Source organism: Cherax quadricarinatus, chromosome 18 (genome assembly GCF_038502225.1).
Source record: "Cherax quadricarinatus isolate ZL_2023a chromosome 18, ASM3850222v1, whole genome shotgun sequence".
Lineage (NCBI taxonomy): Eukaryota > Metazoa > Arthropoda > Malacostraca > Decapoda > Parastacidae > Cherax > Cherax quadricarinatus.
The window spans coordinates 42,804,385-42,822,141 of record NC_091309.1 but is presented as its reverse complement, the minus strand read 5'-3'; the positions used below and the strand labels follow the sequence as shown (position 1 = coordinate 42,822,141).

At 38.1% G+C, this 17,757-nt stretch overlaps 1 protein-coding gene across 1 annotated transcript in view; it reads left to right on the top strand.

Annotated features, from left to right (window-relative positions):
- Nucleotides 1-17,757, top strand: part of LOC128689503 (luciferin sulfotransferase) — a 438,093-nt gene that overhangs the window by 385,446 nt on the left and 34,890 nt on the right. Inside the window, exon 5 of the mRNA XM_070086450.1 lies at nucleotides 5,495-5,615. Within this exon, the coding sequence (XP_069942551.1) occupies nucleotides 5,495-5,615 (121 nt within the window). The remainder of the gene's footprint in view (nucleotides 1-5,494; nucleotides 5,616-17,757) is intronic.

Genomic DNA, 17,757 nt, shown 5'->3' with positions numbered 1-17,757 from the left:
ATGAGCTGATGTAGGTAACAGCTCTTAGCTTGCCAATAAAGTTAGGAATCCTTAACCTGTAAATAGCTGTCAATAAAGCTAGGGATCCTTAACCTTGTCAAACCCTGTGTAAAAAAAAAAAAAAAAAAAAAGAGTCACTGGGAACTTCCCTCATGGCAAACAAAACACAGGGTAGGTAACGATGCCACTCCTTAGGTTTAAGGGAGCAAAGTTTCTTTAAAATGGATTTGAGAACAGAATGCTGGCGCTCAATCCTCCCATTACAGCTGGGATGATAGGTGTGTGGTGAAGAGAGGCTTCACTCCCAAAAGTTGGTATAGATGTTGCATTAAGTCAGATGTGAATTGTGTCCCACGGTCAGACAAAATTTCTCTAGGGATGCCCACTCTGGAGATGGACAAAAGGGCTTCAGCCACCTCTGTAGTAGTTATGGTCTTTAAGGGAACGGCTTCAGGGAAACTCGAAGCATAATCAACTAATTTTAATATATATCTATGTCCCCCAGATGAAAGTGGAGATAAAGGACCAACGATGTCAATAGCTACTCTTTCAAAAGGTACCGTAAAGACTGGCATTTTGACCATAGGTACTCGCCTGGTACCTCGGGAGGATGACAGTTGGCAAACTTTACACGATCTACAATAGGTAGTGACATCTGAGGACATTTTTGGCCAAAAATAGGTTTCCCTAATTTTATTGAAGATTTTACGATGCGAGAAATGTCCGGCCACTGGCAGGTCATGAGCCATTTTAAGAACAGTCTCTCTGCATTGACTTGGAACAACTAAGATGGAATAGTCTGTCTCATCTGAATTTAATTTGAATACTGACTTGTTCAAGATACCTTTTATATATTCAAATTTATATGAAAAGTTTTTCCTTTGGATAACTTGATTTTGTTTAGCGGCATTATGGCAATTCTGAAGAGAAGGGCAATTACGTTGTAACTTGACAAAGGAGTCCTTCGATATGTCTAAAGGCTTAAAGTCAGGGAAAATCAAAGGATGGACAGTAGGAGAAGCCTGGGCTTTGGTCTGAGCCCTAGTCAAGACATTTATAGTATCGGAGGTGATATCTTCACTTTGATCTAACAAGTGAACCGGTGATCCTACTTCCTCGCTTTCGAGAGTAGCATCACTGGTTTTTAATCCCACATGAATATTGCGAGACATTGTCTCGTCTGAACTTTCGAGGGGTTTCTCTGACTCTACAGGAAGAGGATCTGAAACACTTATATCCATCTTTGGTGATGAAAGGTCAACCTCAAAAGGAAGAATGGCACCTTTTACATTACCTATTAGTACGGAGCAAGAAGTGATGGGAGCTAGTACGGCTTCAGACCAACCTGTGAACCATTTAGACCTAATGTAACAATGGATGGTAGGAAAAGTGTCTGTACGGCCCAAGTAGTCTGAAAGTATAGCAGAGGAATGAGTTTCTTTAAGATTAGGGAACAGCTTATCAGAAATGACTATACATGTGCATCCAGTGTCTCGTAAAATGGTAGATACATTAAGTCCATTAACTGTTCCTGAACAGAAGGGTGCTTGGTCATTACAGTCTTTAAAACATCTTCCAACTTTTTGGACCTTCTTAGAAGGACAATCTGGACGTTTATGTCCCTTAACACCACACAAATGACAAACAGGAATAAAAGAAGTCCTTTTACTTTCCACTAGAGGCTTTGATTTCTTAAGGTCTGATGAACCCTTACCCTTAGGGTTCGATCCCTTTAGGTCTTTATAGGAATTGTGAGCCTCAGCATACAGGTCAGCAGCCTCAGCAACTTCCTCAGCTTTAATCAGGTTACGTTCTCTGATGAATGTTCGTATCTGATGGGGAAGAGCTGTGAGGAACTGGTCAGCAACCATGAAGTCTCTAAAAGATTAATAACTGCGATCAATTCCTGAACTCTCTATCCAAAAGTCGAACAAACGAAAGAGTGTTACCTGTAACTGCTGAAAGTTCTGGCCAGGCTGTAAGGTGGCATACCTGAAATCTTTCCTGTAAGAATTAGTGGTTTTCTGATATGCTTTAAGGATTGCCTTCTTCAGTAGGTTATAATTACATATGATATCCTGCGACAAAGTTGCATATATATTCAAAGCTGAACCAGAAAATAACATTCCTAACCTGGTAGCCCAGGTGTCAGCAGGCCATTCACAGAGGGTAGCGGTATTTTCAAACCTGATAATGTATGAAGTTATGTCTTCCCCCTCTGTGAAGAGAGGTAAATTAGGTGCTGGAATATGTGCACTAGCTGCACGTTGTTCCATTACTCCTTCATCTAATTGCTGTTGTGAGAAAGTTAACTTTTTATTCTCTAATTCAAGGCGAGCTTGTTCGAGCTCGCGATTCTTTTCTCTCTCCCTTAACTCATATTCTCTATCCTTTGCTCTTTCCTCAAGTTCCCTTAATTTAACTTGTTCCTCACGTACTTTAGCTCTTTCCTCACGATCAAGTCTATCACGCTCTTTTTTGTCTTCTCTTTCGATTCTCAATCTCTCCTTTTCCTCTTCTCTTTCGATTCTCTCTCTCTCCTTTTCAATTCTTTCCTGGATTTTAGCACTAATGAAAGATTCTAAATTTTTCTCTGTTATTCCTAACTTATTTCCAGCATTCATCCAAAACTGGTATTCCTCCATATTTGCAAGAATAACTTAAACTACCAGGGGAAATGAAACGGGTATTAAAGAAAACGGAGGGTTCAATTCCTGCTCCGCTCGAACTGTAAATAAATCAGAGGGCTCGATCCCTACTTTAATTAAACCATATGTATTAATGAAAACGAAGGGTTCTATGCTGGCTCCGAGCAAACAGTAAGTAGAATGGGGTCCCTTGACCATCCAATCTTCTCACCAACAAATCAAGAGTGTCCTATGACAGTTCCCTTAATATAATAAAGAGCTCAATGAAACAAATTGTCACTGGAAAATCTCGGGTCTAATCCTCCAATGTGTTTCAAGCTCACACAAAAACGTGGCAGAATTAAATATTATATCCTGCCTGACTTGACTTACAATAAATTGAGACTATAACAGTCACCAAATCTTTTAAATACCTGTACTGTAGTCCTACCATAGAGAATGATTACTCCTGGCTGGTGGTAACCATCTGTGGTATGCGGCGTTGAAGTTCCAATGGTAGATTCGAGATGGAATTGAATCTTGATTCAGTTGAGTTGATCCTGGCAAGGTCGCCACTTGTGAAGGCTTACTCAGCCCTGTAACAACTTCGGTCAGTATTACTAAGGCTGGCTCCTCCTCAGGAAAATTAATGAATAGAAAAAGAACAAAAACTGACAAATATAAACACTTTATTATTTAGGAAATATGAAATATAGAACACTTAAATATGAAATACTGATCCTACATGAAAGAAAATTAAAAATTAAAAATGTAAATGATATCTGAATTCAACGCTAAAAACTTGGGTGTCTGGTGTTGGTGACACTGCGTATTGTTGCAATAGAAGCCGTTGCTGATGATGTGGGGGGGGGGTCGCAGTTGTTGGTGACAACCCACTGGCTCATTCTAGTGGCCGAAAGTAATCTTTCCCGATGACAGGAGATCAGGTTCTTGACTGCTGTAATGATGGGTTATGTCCTGATTCTTCATACAAGTGCACAGGCAAGTAAATCCAATATGGGACGTCTCCAGGACGTTAGTCCGTCTCCTTCAGTTTCTTTCGTTGATTGACAGGTGACCCTCTCTGTCATCCAAGAGTAGTGTTGGGAGCTGTGAGTCGAGTGATTTACTGTTTAACCAGAGCCCCACACGTCACCTTTCGGGGGGGGGGGAAGAGGGAGGGGAAGGGATAGTGGGAGCCAGACTGACCCTACGTTAACAAGCAGCCGGCAATCAAACTATAACTTTAGGGGTGGGGGAGAAAAGGTGGGAATAGCGGGAGCTGGACTTACCCTACCTTAACAAGTAGCCGGCAATGAAACTATTGTTACTATATATTCCCTCGCTACTCCTATCTATTGAACTTTTCCCTCACAGGCTAAAATAAATTGTTTTTGTTACAATAAGGTTAGGTAAGTTTTTTAAGTTCTTTTTGGTGCAAAATTATAAATTTTTACATCAACATTAATGAAAAAAAAATATATCTTTAAACGTATAAGAGGAAATTTTAGAAAGAACTTAATTTTAAATGAGTTATTGCTAATTGACCAGTTTTACATATTCGGCACGACATATATATATATATATACATATATATATATATATATATATATATATATATATATATATATATATATATATATATATATATATATATATATATATATATACATATATATATATGTATATACATATATATATATATATATATATATATATATATATATATATATATATATATATATATATATATATATATATATATATATATATATATATATATATACACACACACACAGACACACACATATATGTGTCGTACTAAATATGCCGATGTTACCGAATAGGCCAAACTCCTTTTAAGATTAAAATTTTCCATTTTATTTTACAAATTGATAACTACCTTTTTTCATGAATATGATATAATGGTTTTTATATTTGGACCAAACCTAACTTAGAACCTCATCTAGCCTTCCTAATATTAATATAATTTTTTTTAGCTAAATTCTGCAATTTATATCAATACCCACCCAAAATATATTTAATATTACATTAAAACTATGAGGTGCATTTTTTTTTATTCTTAGATTAATATCTGCTGATTTGCGGCAAAAAGCAAATTTTCAGTCGCCTGATTCGGCAAAGTGAACCCTTGTTAAATACTCCAAAGTGGACGATTCTGCTTATGACACACACATATATATATGGCAAACATAAAAGTGGTGCCGATATTATGATGTTGTGACCACTGATGATGGTGTTGTGACCACTGATGATGGTGTTGTGACCACTGATGATGGTGTTGTGACCACTGATGATGGTGTTGTGACCACTGATGATGGTGTTGTGACCACTGATGATGGTATTGTGACCACTGATGATGGTGTGACCACTGATGATGGTGTTGTGACCACTGATGATGGTGTTGTGACCACTGATGATGGTGTTGTGACCACTGATGATGGTATTGTGACCACTGATGATGGTGTTGTGACCACTGATGATGGTGTTGTGACCACTGATGATGGTGTTGTGACCACTGATGATGGTGTTGTGACCACTGATGATGGTATTGTGACCACTGATGATGGTGTTGTGACCACTGATGATGGTATTGTGACCACTGATGATGGTGTTGTGACCACTGATGATGGTGTTGTGACCACTGATGATGGTGTTGTGACCACTGATGATGGTGTTGTGACCACTGATGATGGTGTTGTGACCACTGATGATGGTGTTGTGACCACTGATGATGGTGTTGTGACCACTGATGATGGTGTGGGCACTAGTTATGTAGTTCAGGTACTAAGCATAGCGTTGGTTGTGAAGGTAGTGCAGGAACTGACAGTGTTGTACACCATCAGACAGTGTATGTGTGCCGGGATCCTCGTGACGTGTGCGTCTCCTACTACTACCAATTCATCAAGCTACATGGCTACAACAACACCTTCAATCACTTCGTCCAGTTATTCCTCGATGAATTAGGTATGATTCTCACTTTCTGTTACTTAATATTAAAGGAGAAACAAAGTTAAATAAAACTGCTTTGAAACAAAGAAGATTTGAGCCAAGCACATTCATTGCTGAAAGAAATATAACAGACATCAAGATAGAGTCAAATTGTCTGTTTTCTTATCAATGTTTTTGAGAGCTTTACGAATTTGTAGTCCTGAGTTCATAGACGAGGAAATATCCAAAATTTATGAAATAGGTAATGATTTAAAATACCCAAGAAATGTAATTGATAAATCTTTTAAAGTTGCTAGAAATACTTTTTACAATCCAAAAAAGGACAACCAGCCTTATTCAACTAAAAATATGTTGGTTCTCCCTTACCATGAAAACTTGGTTGATATGCCTTCTCTTCTTAAGACTTTTAATATTAAAGTTGTATTCAAAAATCTTGATACAGTAAAAAAAACTTTTGATAAAGAATTCCCCACAAAATGCTGATGGATGTGTCTATAAGATTCCTTGTAAAATTTGCGATAAAGTTTATTACGGTCAAACTGGTAAAAATCTCGAACTAAGATTAAAACAACATAAATATAGCATTAGAACTGGACAAGATTCCAATGCTCTATTTATTCATGTAAGAGATTTCAACCATCCAATTGATTTTCAAAAAGTTGAGAAAGTAGTATCAAGCAAGTCCATGGTCGACAGGAATATAATTGAATCTTGTTTCATAAAAAGCAGTTTTGACAATAATATGAATATTTCCTTTGGTTTATATAAATTAGATCCATTTATAATTAATAGAATTTGGGAAGAATTTAATAATACACTGGACAAATAATTTTTAAATTTTCTTGGGTAGAATAGTTTGTGGGTGAGTTGTGCAAAGGACCTATCCAGGTTGGGTCGGCGCGTGTCAGGTGTTTAACCGTTGTGGGATCTGATAGTGAGGTGCTGGCCAGACCCCTTATATAGCTTCCTTGGATGCTTTACTTTCATAGTTCCTTGATAACGTGAGAAGTCACGAAAGTGCTTGGAATTTCTCTATTCTTTCAGAGTGGTTGTTTTGCACACACACACACACACACACACATATATATATATATATATATATATATATATATATATATATATATATATATATATATATATATATATATATATATATATATATATATATATATAAGTAGTGCTGAAGGCGGCTCAGTGGCTCCTTCTACAGAGCAGTCTCTTCCTGAGTGGCTCCTCATGAAAAGGGCTGCAGCTGAGTGGCTCCTTTTCCTGAGCAGCTCCCTTTCCTGAGCAGACTCCTTTTCACACCTATATGCTAATGACCTTGACCTCGCCCTCGAGACCACCTCACCCTCGAGACCACCTCGCCCTCGAGACCACCTCGCCCTCGAGATCACCACACCCACGACCCCCCCCACCCGTGCCCCCCACCCACCCATGCCCTCTCGCCCGCCCGCCACGCCCTCGCGCCCGCCCACGCCCTCGCGCCCACCCGCGCCTTTTGCTGCGCCTTCTGCAGCGTCGTCCGGATCGCCCCCGTGCCCCGAATTTTTTTCAGATTTTTTTTTTATTTTTTTTTTAATTTCAATTTCTTATGATCTCCTCAGATCAAATTTTTGAGGTTCCCCCTCCCACTTTAACCCCCATCCCAATTTTTTTTTTTGAATTTCATTTTCTTATGAACTCCTCGGATCAAGTTTTTTGGATTTCCCCCTCTGGGGGTAAGCATTCAAAATGGACTCCCACTTTCACCCCAAAATATTCCTCCTCCATCTCCTTGGATCAAGGTTTTCTCGATAATACAAAGACTCCATCTCCTTGGATCAAGGTTTTCTCGATAATACCAAGACTCCATCTCCTTGGATCAAGATTTTGGATGCTTACCCCCTCTGGGGGTAAGCATTCAAAATGGACTCCCACTTTCACCCCAAATATTCCTCCTCTATCTCCTTGGATCAAGGTTTTCTCGATAATACCAAGACTCCATCTCCTTGGATCAAGTTTTTCTCGAAATCAAAGACTCCATCTCCTTGGATCAAGTTTTTGGATTCTCCCCTCTGGGGGTAAGCATTCAAATGAACTCCTCCTATTGGGCATGGTACTTTCTCTTACTACAGGTCTAAACAATTGTGACGTCACCCCACCTGTGTTTACTTGGCGGTCAGTGGCGTCATGTGATGACCTCACACATACAGGCTGAATCTTGTCGACTTCTCCCTATGTCAGTGACGTCACGTGATGACCGCACACACAGGCTGAATCTTGTCGAGCAGACATTAACTTAAAATGCAGGATAACACTATTTATTATACAACCAATGCATTTCGTATACAACATAGGGAAAACATTTTCACTCTTAACCCAGGATAACCCAAATAATTCCACATTTTTTCGTTAATACCCACAACAATCCACAATTTCTTTACAAAATACAACACAAGTCTAGACATTTTTCTCGTTTTAACAATTTCATCTCAGGTCACTCCCCACGAAGTAACCTTCTCTCTCTCCTTCTCCCCACCCTCCCGAACCCTCACACTCCCACCAACACCTCACAATTTTCACTCATAACCCACAATTTTTCTCGTTTTAACTATTTCATCAGAAAAAGTCTCCACAACACTTACAACTTATAACCACTTTTCGATAAATTCACTAGTCACAATTTTACATATTACGAAGTTAATACGCACACACACCTCACTTTACTTTGAACACCTTCAAAACACTCCCATAAATCATTTGAATACTCACAAAAATACCTTTGAACATTTCCAAACAACACTGAAACACTTCCAAAATATCATTTTGACTACTCCCAAATACACCACTGAATACTACTAAAACACCACTGAATACAGTCAAAACACCACCAAAATCACCATAAACTAAGATCAACATAACAGACTAACACCCATTTTCACACAAATCCTCTCAAATCACTATAACCAAGACGATTACCAATTTCTATGAGTACACTCACCTCCAACTAAGATATAACATGAGCGCAAAAAACATGAACACAATCCAAACACACACGAACACTTATAACAGAATCACCTCTTTTTCGGTATCTCTAGTTCGTTAACAACACCCACATCCCACAACACCCACATCCCACAACCCACAATTTTTTCTCGTTTTAACTAAATTTATCAGAAAAAGACACAACAACAACCCACAACTTATAAACCCTTTTCAGCATCTCTAGTTCGACAACAACACCCACATCCCACAACACCCACATCCCACAACACCCACAACCCACATCACCCACAACCCACATTTTTTTCTCGTTTTAACTAATTTTATCAGAAAAAGGCACAACAACAACCCACAACTTATAAACACATTTCAGCATCTCTAGTTCGACAACAACACCCACAACCCACAACACCCACAACCCACAATTTTTTCTCGTTTTAACTAATTTCATCAGGAAAAGTCACATCAACAACCCATTTATAACATCTTTTCGGTATCTCTAGTTCGACAACAACACCCACATCCCACAACACCCACAACCCACAACACCCACAACCCATAACAACAACCCACTTATAACATCTTTTCGGTATCTCTAGTTCGACAACAACACCCACATCCCACAACACCCACAACCCACAACACCCACAACAACAACCCACTTATAACAACTTTTTTGATATCTCTAGTTTGACAACAATACCCACAACCCACAACACTCACAACCCACAATTTTTTCTCGTTTTAACTAATTTCATCAGAAAAAGTCACAACAACAACCCACTTATAACATCTTTTCGGTATCTCTAGTTCGACAACAACACCCACATCCCACAACACCCACAACCCACAACACCCACAACCCATAACAGCAACCCACTTATAACATCTTTTCGGTATCTCTAGTTCGACAACAACACCCACATCCCACAACACCCACAACCCACAACACCCACAACAACAACCCACAACTTATAACCACTTTTCAGCATCTCTAGTTCAACAACATCAACCTCAACACCCATAACCCACAACACCCACAACCCACAACACCCACAACTCACATCACCCACACCCCACAACACCCACAACCCACATCACCCCACAACACAAACAAAAACAACCCACAACTTACAACATCTTTTCGGTATCTCTAGTTCGACAACAACACCCACAACACTCACAACCCACAATTTTTTCTCGTTTTAACTAATTTCATCAGAAAAAGTCACAACATCAACCCACTTATAACATCTTTTTCGATATCTCTAGTTCGACAACAAGACCCACATCCCACAACACCCACATCCCACAACACCCACAACCCACAACTCCCACAACCCACATTACCCACAACAACCCACTTATAACATCTTTTCGGTATCTCTAGTTCGACAACACCCACCACCCACAACACCCACAACCCACAACACCCCACAACCCACAATTTTTTCTCGTTTTAACTAATTTCATCAGAAAAAGTCACAACAACAACCCACTTATAACATCTTTTTCGATATCTCTAGTTCGACAATAATACCCACAACCCTCATCACTTACCAATTTATTCACAATTTTTTCGATACAAATTTTTCCCCTTCTTTTTATTGAATCTTAAAATGTAATACACATTCCTCCCTACATTACTAAAATTCTAATAAAATTCTCTCCATACCCATCTCCTTGTATCCACATAAATTGATATTATACTCACAATAACTAATCATCTCACTACCCAACTACTGCGACATGTTTCTACACCCTCTATTCTTTTCCACTATATCATAACTTTTCACTTCTATAATTTCTTTTTAAAATATTCACACATTACCTTTATTTTCACTAAAATCCCCTCCCATATTTCATTAAATTTCTAATACAACCCTTCCCATACCCCTCTCCATCTCACCCACATTTCTTCACATCCACTTCCCCATCTCCCAACACACCTCTTCTGAACACACACAAAAATCACATTTCACATCCACAAATGCATCTCATCACCCATCTCAAATCTACTAAAATCACTGTAACCAAGATATTCACAAAACTCTATGACCACCTAACACACACACACACACACACACACACACACACACACACACACACACACCTCACTTTACTGTGAACACCTTCAAAACACTCTCATACATCATCATTTGAGACCACCTTTTCTCAATATCTCTTGAGAAATATTCTCTCATCCACAACCTTTATCATCTCACTACAGAACAACCCCAAGATTACTTCGAACACTCATAAATCATTTGAATACTCACATAAACACCTTTGAACATTTCCAAACAACACTGAAGCACTTCCAAAATATCATTTTGAATACTCCCAAATAAGATTTGTCATCTCTAATTTATCTACACTTACATATTTCATTAAATTACAACTCATCCACCATACTACTCCCTCAGTCTCCTGACTTTACATCATTATCACAAAAACTAACTCATACACTTATGACATGAGACATTTTACCAAAACTAACACAAACACTCCCACACACAGACAACTCACTTTACTTTGAACACCACCAAAAACACCAACAATTACCATTGAATACTCCAAAAATATCATTCGAACACCCCCAAATCACCACTGAATACTACCAAAACACCGTCAAAATCACCAGAAACTAAGTTTAGCATCACCAGCTAACACCCATTTTGTAGAAATCCCCTCAAATCACTGTAACCAAGACGATCCCACTCACCTCAGACTGTTATATAACATGAGCGCAACCCCCCCCTCCCTCACTACCACCAACACATACCAGCACAGATAGGGATACCTCCCACGACATCACACTCCATCCTGTGTTTACTTGGCAATCAGCAACGTCACACCCCACTTTTACTTCATTTAACTTAACGAGAGGAAGTTACTTGTTTCAATCTGTTATATCTCCAATATGTAAGATCACCACAATCAAGACGTTTACCAAATTCTATAACCCCACCACTAAGATCACACATTTTTTGTACACATTCTCTTAAAACATCATCATAACGAAGATCACTAAAACTATCTATACTTTTACTAAGATCACATAACATTTTATCTTGTCTAACTCACTCACCAATTTACATTCACACTTACACATTTCATTAACCGAAATTACATCTCATCCACCAAACTCCTCCCTCATTCTCCAGACTTTACAACATTAGCACAAAAAAAAAAACTAACTCATGCACTTATGACATGAGACATTACCATAACTAACACACTGACTAACTTTGAACCATCTTTGAACAACACCAAAACACCACAGAACACCTTCAAAAAAATAATCTGCACATCATTTGAACACCTTCAAAAAACACCATCAAACACCTCCGAATACTCCCAAAACACTGCTGATTACTACCAAATCACCACTGAATACTACCAAAACACCGTCAAAATCACCAGAATCTAAGTTTAGCATCACCAGCTAACATCCATTTTATAGATATTCCCTCAAATCACTATAACCAAGAACTCCCTCCCCATGGGCGCAAAAAAAAGAAAAACTTGAACACAAACCTAATACGCAAACACTTAGTACATGATCACCATCAACTGAAAACATATCTAGTACACACATAAATCTAAGACAACCACCAACAACAAGCACCCATATTCACTTACCTCAAAAATCACTAATATCACAGAAAACACTCATTTTTTATAAACATTCACACAAAAAATCACATTTGACAGTATCTAAGCGCACTCACCTCACTACCACCAACACACGATGTCACACCTCACAGGACTGGCGAGGTCACCTCCAGTGAAGTCACACTCCCATCTGTGTTTACTTGGTGGTTAGTAACATCACACCCAACCCACCTTGCTTCAACCTGTTGTACCCACAATATCTAAGAACACTATAACCAAGACGATTACCAGATTTTATGACCCCACCACTAATATCACAGAAAACACACATTTTTATAATTATTCACACAAAAATCACGATCACCAATTCCATATCATGTTTACCATCATCTATCAACACTCGTCACCAAGATCACCATAAATCTAAGATCTTGCATCTCAGAACTACAATGATCGCTGAAAACACTTATTTTTTAAACATTCGCACAACAATAAGACATACACAAAAATACCGCGACTCTTCCACCAACATCTATAACATAACATGAGCACTATAACATATCACCATCACAAAAAAAAAATAATACACAGACACCCACAACTTATACATTTCAATCACAAATTTAAGACATGAGACATACACACCAAATCTAAGACATTCACCTCCAACTAAGACATACACATCTTAACTAAGACATACACCAAAACCTATACTTGACATATTCCGGTATGAATATTCATACCGCATTTATGTTGCATATCACATTCCTCATCCACATCATCCCTAAAACATCCTTTCTTATTCATTCCGTATATCTCCTAGAGTTGTTTTAACCCCAACGGCTCATCACGACGTAGGAGCCAGAGCAACCATCACCACTCCAACACCACCTACTACACTCTGGCTCCTAATGTCATGATGGGCCGTCGGGGATAAAACAACTCTAGGAGATATACGGAATGAATAAGAAAGGATGTTTTAGGGATGTTGTGGATGAGGAATGTTGATCTTAGTTTATGGTGATTTTGGTGGTGTTTTGACTGTATTCAGTGGTGTTTTAGTAGTATTCAGTGGTGTATTTGGGAGTAGTCAAAATGATATTTTGGAAGTGTTTCAGTGTTGTTTGGAAATGTTCAAAGGTATTTTTGTGAGTATTCAAATGATTTATGAGAGTGTTTTGAAGGTGTTCAAAGTAAAGTGAGGTGTGTGTGCATATTAACTTCGTAATATGTAAAATTGTGACTAGTGAATTTATCGAAAAGTGGTTATAAGTCGTAAGTGTTGTGGTGACTTTTTCTGATGAAATAGTTAAAACGAGAAAAATTGTGGGTTATGAGTGAAAATTGTGAGGTGTTGGTGGGAGTGTGAGGGTTCGGGAGGGTGGGGAGAAGGAGAGAGAGAAGGTTACTTCGTGGGGAGTGACCTGAGATGAAATAGTTAAAACGAGAAAAATGTCTAGACTTGTGTTGTATTTTGTAAAGAAATTGTGGATTGTTGTGGGTATTAACGAAAAAATGTGGAATTATTTGGGTTATCCTGGGTTAAGAGTGAAAATGTTTTCCCTATGTTGTATACGAAATGCATTGGTTGTATAATAAATAGTGTTATCCTGCATTTTAAGTTAATGTCTGCTCGACAAGATTCAGCCTGTGTGTGCGGTCATCACGTGACGTCACTGACATTGGGGGAAGTCGACAAGATTCAGCCTGTATGTGTGAGGTCATCACATGACGCCACTGACCGCCAAGTAAACACAGGTGGGGTGACGTCACACTTGTTTAGACCTGTAGTAAGAGAAAGTACCATGCCCCATAGGAGGAGTTCATTTGAATGCTTACCCCCAGAGGGGAGAATCCAAAACTTGATCCAAGGAGATGGAGTCTTTGATTTCGAGAAAAACTTGATCCAAGGAGATGGAGTCTTGGTATTATCGAGAAAACCTTGATCCAAGGAGATAGAGGAGGAATATTTGGGGTGAAAGTGGGAGTCCATTTTGAATGCTTACCCCCAGAGGGGGTAAGCATCCAAAAACTTGATCCAAGGAGATGAAGTCTTGGTATTATAGAGAAAACCTTGATCCAAGGAGATGGAGGAGGAATATTTGGGGTGAAAGTGGGAGTCCATTTTGAATGCTTACCCCCAAAGGGGGGAATCCAAAAACTTGATCCAAGGAGATGGAGTCTTGGTATTATCGAGAAAACCTTGATCCAAGGAGATGGAGGAGGAATATTTTGGGGAGAAAGTGGGAGGGAGAAGGGTGTTGATCCGAGGAGATCATAAGAAATTCGAACCCCCATAGGGGGGAATCCAAGGAATTGGAGGAGAAATATATGGTTTAGAGGGTGTTGATCCGAGGAGATGGAGTCTTTGTATTATCGAGAAAACCTTGATCCAAGGAGATGGAGTCTTTGTATTATATAGAAAAACTTGATCCAAGGAGATGGAGTCTTTGTATTATCGAGAAAACCTTGATCCAAGGAGATGGAGGAGGAATATTTTGGGGTGAAAGTGGGAGTCCATTTTGAATGCTTACCCGCAGAGGGGGGAATCCAAAAAACTTGATCCGAGGAGATCATTAGAAAATGAAATTCAACAAAAAAAAATTGGGATGGGGTGAAAGGGGAAGGGGGAACCTCAAAAATTTGATCCGAGGAGATCATAAGAAAATGAAATTCAAAAAAAAAATTAAAAAAAAAATCGGAAAAAAATTCGGATCGAGGGGGCGATCCGGACGATGCTGCAGAAGGTGCAGCAGAAGGCGCGGGCGGGCGTAAGGGCGCGGGCGGGCGCGAGGGCGCGGTGATCAGGCGCGAGGGCGGGGGCAGGTGGGGGGTGCGAGTGGGGGAGTCATGGGTGGGGGTCGTCGGTGGGGTGGACTCGAGGGCGAGGTGGTCTCGAGGGCGAGGTGGTCTCGAGGGCGAGGTCAAGGTCATTAGCAAATAGGTGTGAAAAAGAGTCTGCTCAGGAAAGGGAGCCCCTCAGGAAAAGGAGCCACTCAGCTGCAGCCCTTTTCAGGAGGAGCCACTCAGGAAGAGACCGCTCTGTAGAAGGAGCCACTGAGCCACCTTCAGCACTACTTATATATATATATATATATATATATATATATATATATATATATATATATATATATATATATATATATATATATATATATGTGTATATATATATATATATATATACATATATATATATGTCGTGCCGAATATGCAAAACTGGTCAATTAGCAAGAACTCATTTAAAATTAAGTCCTTTCTAAAATTTTCTCCTATACGTTTAAAGATATATTTTTTTCATTGATGTTAATGTAAAAATTTATAATTTTGCACTAAAAGAATCTTCGAAAACTTACCTAACCTTATTATAACAAGAACAATTTATTTTAACCTAACCCAACTAAATATATTTTAGATTTGCTTACAATAATTTAATACTGAACAAACACATTGAAATATATTTTTTAAGTCAGGTTCAGAATGATTTTGGCGAAATTATTGCATACACAAATTTTCACTTGTCCTATATGGCAAGATGAGCGTTGCTATTTAAGCCAAGATCGCAAGTTCTGCCTATTCGGCACGACATATATATATATATATATATATATATATATATATATATATATATATATATATATATATATATATATATATATATATATATATATATATATATATATATATATATATATATATATAATTTTCTCTTATACGTTTAAAGATATTTTTTTAATTAATGTTAATGTAAAAATTTTTAATTTTGCACCAAAAGAAACTTAGAAAACTCACTTAACCTTATTATAACAAGAACAATTTATTTTAGCCTAACCCAACTAAATATGTTTTAGATTTGTTTACAAAAAATTAATACTAAACAAACACATTGAAATATATTTTTTCGTTAGGTTCAGATTGATTTTGGCGAAATTATTGCATACACAAATTTTCACGTGTCCAATATGGCAAGATGAGCGTTGCTATTTAAGCCAAGATCACAAGTTCTGCCTATTCGGCACTACATATATATATATATATATATATATATATATATATATATATATATATATATATATATATATATATATATATATATATATATATATATATATATATACATACATGTAGGCTTCCTTCTTTTCTCTAAATTGCTCTTGTTCTTCTTTATTTCCTCTAATGTCCAATGGGAAGTGGAAAAGAATCTTTCCTCCGTAAACCATGTGTGTCGTATGAGGACTAAAATGCCGGGAGCAATGGGCTAGTAACACCTTCTCCTGTAGACATTTACTAAAAAAGAGAAGAAAAACTTTATAAATCTCCAATGCTTGAATGTGCGTGGATGTAGTGCAGATGACACGAAAGAGATAATTGCTGATGTTATGAATGAAAAGAAGTTGGATGTCCTGGCCCTAATAGAAACAAAGCTGAAAAGGGTAGGGGAGTTTCGGTGGGGAGAAATAAATGGGATTAAGTCATGAGTATCTGAGAGAGTTAGACCTAAGGAAGGGGTAACAATAATGTTGAAGGAGAATAGAGAATATAAATGTGTAATTAGAAGAGAGAATAGAAATGTGTAAATTCAAAAATTATGTGGAATAAAATAAAGATTGGATGCGAGAAGTGGGTCATAATAAGCGTGTAAGCACATGGAGAAAAGAGGAGTGTAGAGGAGAGAGAGAGAGAGAGAGGTTTTGGGAGATGTTAAGTGAATGTATAGGAACCTTTCAACCAAGTGAAAGAGTAATTGTGGTAGGGGACCTAAAAGCTAAAGTAGGAGAAATATTTAGAGTGTGTGGTAGGTAAGTTTGGGGTGCCAGGTGTAAATGACAATGGGAGCCCTATGATTGAAATTTGGATAGAAAGGGGTTTAATTATAGGTAATACATATTTTAAGAAACAGAAGACAAATAAGTGTACAAGATATGATGTAGAGCGTAATTACAGAAGTCTGTTGGATTATGAATTGGTAGTTAAAAGACTGATGAGTAGACTTCAGGATGTACATGTTTATAAAGGGGCCACTAATATATCAGATCTCTTTTTAGTTGTAGCTACATTGAGAATAAAAGGTAGATGGGATACAAGGAAAATAGAAGTGTCAGAAAGGTGAAGGTTTATAAACTAAAAGAGGAGGCAGTTAGGGTAAGATATATACAACTATTGGAGGATGGATGGGCTAGTGAGAGTATAGTCAATGGGGTTGAAGATGTATTGGGTACGTTTAAAAATGTAGTGTTAGAGCGTTCAGCAGAAGTTTGTGGTTACAGGAAAGTGGGTGTGGGAGGGAGAAGCGATTGGTGGAATGATGATGTAAAGAGAGTAGTAAGAGAGAAAAAAAATTAGCATATGAGAAGTTTTTACAAAGTAGAAGTGGTGCAAGGAGGGAAGAGTATATGGAGAAAAACAGAGAGGCTAAGAGAGTGGTGAAGCAATGTAAAAAGAGAGCAAATTAGAGAGTAGGTTAGATGTTATCAACAAATTTTGTTGAAAATAAGAAAAAGTTTTGGAGTGAGATTAACAAGTTGAGGAAGCGTAGGGAACAGATGGATTTGTCAGT